At 38.6% G+C, this 9200-nt stretch overlaps 1 protein-coding gene across 7 annotated transcripts in view; it reads right to left on the reverse strand.

The window, feature by feature from the left end:
- The window catches only part of LOC106082716 (tropomodulin), a 541301-nt gene extending 533777 nt beyond the window's left edge, over positions 1-7524 (reverse strand). For 4 of the 7 annotated variants that reach the window (XM_013245396.2, XM_013245394.2, XM_059362210.1 and 1 more), the window contains exons 1-2: positions 7419-7524; positions 5810-6328 (exon numbers count right to left, since the gene is read on the reverse strand). In XM_013245396.2, the coding sequence (XP_013100850.2) occupies positions 5810-6031 (222 nt within the window). In that variant the 5' untranslated portion in view covers positions 6032-6328; positions 7419-7524. The remainder of the gene's footprint in view (positions 1-5809; positions 6329-7418) is intronic. The other 3 variants (XM_013245403.2, XM_059362213.1, XM_013245404.2) reach the window with 2 other exon arrangements.
- Between the last annotated feature and the right edge of the window lie 1676 nt (positions 7525-9200).

Here is a 9200-nt window from a genome sequence, read left to right on the forward strand (position 1 = left end):
ATATAATTTGATCTGGATCATATGCTGAATGGATGACGGGAGGCTTAATACAAGCCACTATGTGAAATTCCAGCGAAATCGTATAATAAATGCAGTTTTTATGGGTTCCAGACCCTAAATCGGCAGATCGATCTATCGATGGTAGCTATATCAAAAAATAGTGATGGTCTGTTGGGATTGTAAATGGGCCCAATTGGTCTACGTTTTGATATAGCTGCCATATAAACCGATCTTAGGTCTTGACTTCTTGAGCCTCTAGAGGGCGCAGTTCTCGTTCGATTTGACTGAATTTTAGCATGAGGTGTTTTGGTATTACTTCCAACAACAGTATGATACAAATCGGTTCATAACCTGCTATAGCTGCCATATTAACCGATCTGGGATCTTGACTTCTTGAGCCTCTAGAGGGGGCAATTCTCATCCGATTTGGCAGAAATTTTGTACAACAACTTCTCTCATGACCTTTAACATACGTGTCTAATATGGTCTGAATCGATCAATAGCTTGATACAGCTCCCATAAAAACCTATCTCCCGATTTTGCTTCTTGAGCCCCTACAAGGCGCAATTCTTATCCGAATGGACTGAAATATTACACCATGACTTCAACAATGTTCTGCCTTCATTTATGGTCCGAATCGGACTATAACTTGATATAGCTCCTATACCATAACAGTTCTTATTCAATATTCTTTGTTTGCCTAAAACGAGTTACCGCGCATAGAACTCGACAAATGCGATCAATGATGGAGGGTATATAAGATTTGGCCCGGCCGAACTTAGCACGCTCTTACTTGTGTTAATAAACTTTGGACACTAAAATGAGTAATTTTCAGTCCCGCGTAAGTTTTAGAAAGAATTCTTATCATACTATGAGTGTTGACCTCGTAGTGGTCCCTTAGCTAAACAGAAGAAAGGCGGATTGGGATAAATTTCGGCACAAATTCTGCACCACAATGCCTTCTACACTAGAAAAGCAAGTGGAAACTGTGGAGGATATGGACATAGTGGGATAGCGGATCACGAAGGCCCAGAATGACTCGCTTGTGTCAGCATGCAGCATGTCCTACTGCCAATCCAAGGGGAAAACAGCGACCGCCATGGTGGACTCCAGAGAAAACTCTTCAATAGAGCAAAAACCACAAGAGAACATGGGACATCTATAAGGCTGAGCTAAGAAAATATAAGGGCGAGCTGAGAAAGGTTCAGAAAAAATCCTAGATAGAATTCTGCAGCACCGTGTAGGCCTCCAGGGTAAGGAAGATTCTGTTTTCGAGACCTATTACGGTGGGGTATATTCAGAAGTCAGAAAATGTATGGACAATGTCTAGTAAGGAAACACTAGAACTACTCGTTGATACACATTTCGCGGGAAATTCTCCAACGGACAACGAGGCGCTAGAAAAGGTTGTCACTGGTATGCATTCGTCGGAGGCTATTAAGGAAGTTGTGTCTGAGCTGAAAATCCTTTGGGCGATAAGAAGTTTCGACTCCTTTAAATCGCCAGGCCCAGATGATGTATCACCGCTTAAACTACAAGAATGTCATATTAACCTGTGGGATGGAGGGACACGAAGGTCATTTTCATTCCGAAAGCAAGAAAACCTACCACATAAAGGCGAAAGATTACTAGTCTATCATCCTTTTTGCTGAAGACTCTTGAGAGGTTGATAGAGACATTTCTTAGGTCAACCTAGAGTGGAACCTGTCTCCTTGGCAGGAGAGAATGTTCCATTTACAGAAAGCGCAAAATACCTGGGTGTTTAGCTGGACAAGAAATTGAACTTCAAAAGCAAGATTTTGGAAAAGGCAAGAAAGGCATTTCTTGCCCTATACACCTGCAAGAGAGCCATCGGCAAAAGTTGGGGGTTTAGACCGCGTGTCATGCATTGGTTATATACTGCAGTTGTCAGACCAATAATGCCATATGGTGTTGTGGTCTGGTGGACGACGCTTCAAAAATCCACCTATTGCTCAATACTTAACCGGATCCAAAGGATGGCTTGTTTGTGCATCACATCCGCCCTGAGGACGACACCATCTGATGCACTGAATTTAATGCTTCAACTTATGCTTCTGGACATTGTGGCTACCCAAATTGCAGCGAACACTGCCGTGAGGTTAAGGGAGGTTTCTCATTGGTCATGTGGCTTGATACAATATCCGATCTTCCAGGCAGTGTGGATTACACCCTACCTGAGCCGAAATGGCTAAGATATAATGGCATTACGACGATTGGCATAAATATCTTCTCAGACAGCCAGGCAGCCATTAAATCCCTGGAGAATGTATTTCTCAACACAAAAACGGCCCTCGACTGTCACAGATCTCTCAACGAGATGGCTGAACACTTCAAATTTCACCTGTTCTGGATGTCGGGGCACAGAGATATCCGAGGGAAATGTAAAGCGGACGAGCTTGCGAGACTAGGAACTATTTTAAAAATTCCAGGGATACTGGAATCTGTAGGATGTTTCTAGCGACATGTTAGCTAAGTTTTCAGGATCAGGCCCGAAGGACAACGAATGATAGATGGCCACAAAGAGGGGGCTGTGAGCATTCCACAACTATGTGGCCTAATCTAGACTTGAAGTAGTCTACTGCTTTGTTGCCATTGGCTAGAACATATGTCTCAGTTATTCGGAAAACATGCTGGTCTATAACATAAGACATAAGCTAATATGCCTTCTACTACCAATAAAAGTTTAAATTTGATTTGCAGAAATTTGTTGTACAAAGCACACACGCGCCCTTAAACTAAGTTCATATGTGTAAATTTTTAGCTGAATCCATGGTGGTGGGTCCCAAGATTCAACCCGGGTGAACTTAGCACGTTTTTATACCCCCCACCATAGGATGGGGTATACTAATTTGTTTACCCTCCACCATAGGATGGGGGTATACTAATTTCGTCATTCTGTTTGTAACTACTCGAAATATTCGTCCGAGACCCCATAAAGTATATATATTCTTGATCGTCTTGACATTTTATGGTGATCTAGCCATGTTGGTCCGTCTGTCGGTCCGTCCGTCCGCCTGTCTGTCGAAAGCACGCCAACTTTCGAAGGAGTAAAGCTACCCGCTTGAAATTTTGCACAAATACTTCTTATTAGTGTAGGTCAGTTGTGATTTTAAATGGGCCATATCGGTTCATGTTTTGATATAGCTACCATATATACCGATCTGGGGTCTTGATTTCTTTAGCCTCTAGAGGGCGCAATTCTTATCCGATTGGAATGAAATTTTGCACAACGTGTTTTGTAATGATATCCAACAATTGTGCCAAGTATGGTTCAAATCGGTCCATGACCTGATATAGCTGCCATATAAACCGATCTTGGGTCTTGACTTCTTGAGCCTCTAGAGGGCGCAATTCTTATCCGAATAGAATGAAAACAATTGTGCCAAGTATGGTTCAAATCGGTTCATAACCTGATATAGCTGTCACATAAAACGATCTTGGGTCTTGACTTCTTGAGCCTCTAGAGGGCGCAATTCTTACCCGAATGGAATGTAATTTTGCCCAAAGTGTTTTGTAACGATATCCAACAACTGTGCCAAGTATGGTTCAAATCGGTCTATAACATGATGTAGCTGCCATATAAACCGATTTTCGGTCTTGACTTCTTGAGCATCTAGAGATCACAATTATTATCCGATTTTCCTGACATTTTTTACGACGGATCCTCTCATGACCATCAACATACGTGTTTATTATGGTGTGAATTGGTCTATTACCTGATACAGCTCCCATATAAATCGATCTCTCTATTTTACTTCTTGAGCCCTTAAATGGCGCAATTCTTATTCGAATTGGTTGACATTTATACAGGTCTCCAACATATAATTTAATTGTGGTCCGGACCGGACCATATCTTTTATCCTTTTTTTTCCTAAGAAGAGATGCCGCGAAAATAACTCAATAGATGCGATCCATGGTGGAGGGTATATAAGATTCGGCCCGGCCGAACATAGCACGCTTTTACTTGTTACTTCTGATTTCAAGAAGAATTGTTGATTGATTTTTGTCAGCAAAACCTAAATGAATTGTTATATGTATTTCGACAGAGTGTGCCAGTACATTAAATGAAAAGCACCCCACCAAGGGTCGTTCACCTTAGTGGAAAACTAGTAAAATAAAAAAAGCTTTGGCTTCCAAGAAATTCATAAGAATCATGAATAATGACCTAAATAATAAAACAAAAATAAAAACAGAACAAAAATGCTCTTGCACTTGTAAAGAAAGCGTTTAACTTTAACAAGTAAAAGCGTGCTAAGTTCGGCCGGGCCGAACCTTATATACCCTCCACCATGGATCGCATTTGTCGAGTTCTTTTCCCGGCATCTCTTCTTAGGCAAAAAAGGATATAAGAAAAGATTTGCTCTGCTATTAGAGCGATATCAAGATATGGTCCGGTTTGGACCACAATTAAATTATATGTTGGAGACCTGTGTAAAATTTTCCGCCAATTCGAATAAGAATTGCGCCCTTGGGGGGCTCAAGAACTAAAATAGGGAGAACGATTTATATAGGAGCTGTATCGGGCGATAGACCGATTCAGACCATAATAAACACGTTTGTTGATGGTCATGAGAGGATCCGTCGTACAAAATTTCAGGCATATCGGATAAGAATTGCGGCCTCTAGAGGCTCAAGAAGTCAAGATCCCAGATCGGTTTATATGGCAGCTATATCGGGTTATTAACCGATTTGAACGTTATTTGATACAGTTGTTGAAAGTAAGAATAAAAAACGTCATGCAAAATTTCAGCCAAATCGGATAGGAATTGGGCCCTCTAGAAGCTCAAGAAGTCAAATACCCAGAACTGTTTATATGACAGCTATATCAGGTTATGGACCGATTTGAACCATACTTGGCACAGTTATTGGATGTCATAACGAAATACTTCGTGCAAAAATTCATTCAAATCGGATAAGAATTGTGCCCTCTAGAGGCTCAAGAAGTCAAGACCCAAGATCGGTTTATATGACAGCTATATCAGGTTATGGACCGATTTAAACCATAATTAGCACAGTTGTTGGGTATCATAACAAAACACGTCGTGCGAAATTCCATTCCAATCGGATAAGAATTGCGACCTCTAGAGGCTCAAGAAGTCAAGACCCAAGATCGGTTTATATGGCAGCTATATCAGGTTATGAACCGATTTGAACCATACTTGACACAGTTGTTGGATATCATAACAAAACACGTCGTGCAAAATTTCATTTCAATCGGATAAGGATTGCGCACTCTAAAGGCTCAAGAAGTCAAGACCCAAGATCGGTTTATATGGCAGCTATATCAGGTTATCGACTGATTTGAACCATACTTGGCACAGTTGTTGAATATCATAACAAAACACGTCGTGCAAAATTTCATTCCAATCGGATAAGAATTGCGCGCCCTAGAGGCTCAAGAAGTCAAGACCCAAGATCGGTTTATATGGCAGCTATATCAAAACATGGACCGATATGGCCCATTTGCAATACCAACCGACCTACACTAATAAGAAGTATTTGTGCAAAATTTTAAGCGGCTAGCTTTACTCCTTCGGAAGTTAGCGTGCTTTCGACAGACAGACGGACGGACGGACGGACAGACGGACGGACATGGCTAGATCGACATAAAATGTCGCGACGATCAAGAATATATATATTTTATGGGGTCTCAGACGAATATTTCGAGTAGTTACAAACAGAATGACGAAATTAGTATACCCCCCATCTTATGGTGGAGGGTATAAAAATTAAACAAACCCTACACCTTTTTCTTGATTCTAATTTTTCGAGTAGTTTCCCAACTTACCTCAGTAATTTTCATGGTCCTCTTCACCACCTTCTTGGTGATTTGGGTTATTTCCTCAACCTCATCACCATCTTCATCGATGGCATCGGTGATGATTTCCTCGGAAGGCAAAACTTCCATGGTCTCATCGACCAATTCCTCCTTTTTGGAGACGTTATCGCTAATCTCAGCATCGGGGGAGGTTTGCTCCTCGGTGGCCATAACTTCTTCAACTTCAGACATGATTTTCGGAGTAAAATTTGGGTTTATTGATTGTAGTTTTTTTTTTCTTTTTTTGAGATTTAGATGTCAAAACACCAAAACAAAACACAAACGCGGCAAAACTAAAAAACGCGCACTAATTGGATTTTTTTTTTTCTTCCACACTTTTTGTTGGGATTTTCCGCTAAGAGATTTTTGTTGTTGTTATCTATGTATGTGCAGAGATATGGACTCGTATATATTTTTAACCTTTGATGGGGGTATATAAATATTCACTAGTCGGTTTATTACGTTATTATGTATACTTCTTGAGAGACTCTGCGTTGAGAAGAGATGGAGAGAGAGAGAGAGAGAAAGGGGGAAAAAATTAGAAAACACTAAGCACTCACACTTGCACAAACACTGATAAAAAGTATAAAAATCACTTGGGGAGGGGGAGAGAATACTGAAGAAAATTAAAAAAAAAAAAGTGAATTGAACTTTTGCTATGAAAATTTTAGAATTTTGGAATTTTGTTTTGTTTTTCTTTTGGAAAAAAAATTCTATGAATGAATCGGAAATGGTTTTCCATCAACTGGAACACAAAACACAGATAATAGTTGTTGCCTTGGTTTTTAATTTTTGGTTTTTTATTTCTTTCTTTCTTTCTTGCTGTGCCGTGTAGTGTGCCATAGGAATTATTAACAGACGATTTTGTGTTGGATGTTTTTGTATTTTTCACTGGGCCGCTAGAATTTCACTTTTCTTTTTGAATTATATAAACTTTTTGTTTGATATTTTGGTTTGATTTCAAACTATGGGTTTTTTCGTTTTAAGTTTTGTAGGTTAATTGGGAAAATTTTTAATTTTTAAACATTTTTAGTTAAATTTGTTCACTTCTTGTTGTAATTCTTCTTCAATGTTTTAAAATTTTTGTGATCTTTTTAACTTTAGACAATGACTTAATTGACGATGGATGTTTATTGTGGCTCTGTTAAAAAACAACAATTGAATAAACAATAAAAATCATCTTTCATCACTCTTGGTGGGCTATTGCGAAAAAACGACAAATCTTTCACACAAACATTTCTTTCTTCAATACAATCAACATGTATGGCGGCATATGGATATGATTTTTTTTTATAGAAATTCTGTCACATTGATTTTTTTTTTGATTCACCAATACCACTACACCAACAGCCAACAAGAGATGGGGGCAAGTCTTTAATCCAAAACGGAAGTGAAAATTTTGTTTTCTATTTTTGTTATTCAAATTTTCATATTCCAGAAAAAAAAAAAATTTTTTTTTCACTCAATATTTTGATTTGATTTTTCAAAATGTTTTCATCAAATTTAAATTTTAGTTATTTTCCTCTTAAACTCCTATGGTCAAAGTGAAATTTCGTTTTTGTCATCAACTTTCTCTCACATGTAATCGTGACGATTTGAAAAAACGTATTGAATATTTTCTGGCAGGTTTTCCTGGGCAAATCTGGCGGCGGCGCTGCTAGAATCTGAACAAAACGATTGAAATGTTCAAATAATTTGTACAACATGTACACTTCAATCATATGCGGTTGTTTGGGGCCAGCCAAAGCTGCGCTGCCAGCAGCGAACACACAGGAAATCACACTCACACATGCTAAAAAAAAGTCCTCAAATAATCACTCAGAGTTTATGCTCACTGGCGTGCACTAACACATTCCTCCACATAGAACCATCATGATCAGCTGATGAGAGCAAGTGCTAGTGTTTGCAAGAGAGCGCTCATGGAGTATGAGGTTATTCTGAGATAAAGAGTGTTGAGCATACAGATATATAATGGAAAAGTGTATTCACCTTTCCTCTCCTTGAAAGCAGTGCGTCGTGCAGATGCATGGCTGTGAAATATATAAATTTGCTCTCCAAAGATGAAAAAATATAGACAAAAATTTTCTTATTCTCTTTATCTCTTGCCATTGCAAGAGAGAAAATAAAATCATTAATTTTTTTTTAATTATTGCAATATGTTAGAAAGAGATACCAAACTTTTCCACAATTTTCTCAAAATTTCGAGTTTTTATATATGAAAAGTCATATGGGCTTCTGTGGTTTTGTATCAAACAATGATCTCATTCTAAGAGAGTTTGCTCTCCAAGAAAGAGTCTTGTAAAAGGCTTCAGCTTCATATGTTCTTGCAGTTTGTAGTTTTTACGAGTCTCATTGAAAGGGAAAAATATTCTTTTTTAATTTTTATGATCTTTTTGTTCAACATCTACTATATGGTAAAGCGATTGCGTTTCCTTAATAGCTTTTCCGTATATGAAATAAAAATGTTTTGCTTTCATACAGCGTATATCCTTTTAGTATTTGTACAATTTTCTCAAATTTTAAAAAGGTAGAAAACTGAAAAAAATTTAAGCAAGTAAAGGCGTGATATTTTCGTCCGGACCAAATTTTTGGAACCCACCACCATGGATTCTGCTGAAAATTTATACAAACTAAATTTAGGTGAAGGGCCTAACTTTATTCAACATACCAAACTTCTGTCAAACCAGCAAATATTAAAGCTTCTAGGAACCGAACAAGGATAGTCGGTTTATATGGAAGCAATGTCAGGTTATAGAGTAATATGGATCGTTCTTGGCACAGATGTCGGAAGTCGTCATAGAACAACGCATGCAAAATTTCAATCAAATCGGACAAAAATTGCGGCTTGTCAGGAATCAAGAAATCAAATCGGAAGATCGGTTTATATTGGAGGTATATTAGGTTATAGACTGATTTGAACTGTACTTGGCACAGTTGTTGGAAGTCAAAAGGGAACACTGTGTGCCAAATTTCAGCCAAATCGGACAAAAATTGCGGCTACCAGGGGCGCAAGAAGTCAAATCGGGAGATCGGTTTATATGGTAGCTATATCGGGATATAGACCAATTTTGACCGTAATTGGCACAGTTGTTGGAAATCATAACCGAACACCACATACGAAATTTCAGCCAAATCGGATAAATATTGTGGCTTCCAGTGGCTAAAGAAGTCTAATAGGGGAATAGGTTTATACGGGAGCTATATCAGGTTATAGACCGATTTGAACTGTACTTGACACAGTTATTTGAAGTCATAACAGAATACCACATACAAAATTTCAGCCAAATCGGATGAATATTGCGGCTTCCAGGAGCTAAAGAAAGCAAATCGGGATATCGGTTTATATGGGAGCTATATCAGG

This window comes from Stomoxys calcitrans, chromosome 2 (genome assembly GCF_963082655.1).
Source record: "Stomoxys calcitrans chromosome 2, idStoCalc2.1, whole genome shotgun sequence".
In the NCBI taxonomy this organism is placed as follows: domain Eukaryota; kingdom Metazoa; phylum Arthropoda; class Insecta; order Diptera; family Muscidae; genus Stomoxys; species Stomoxys calcitrans.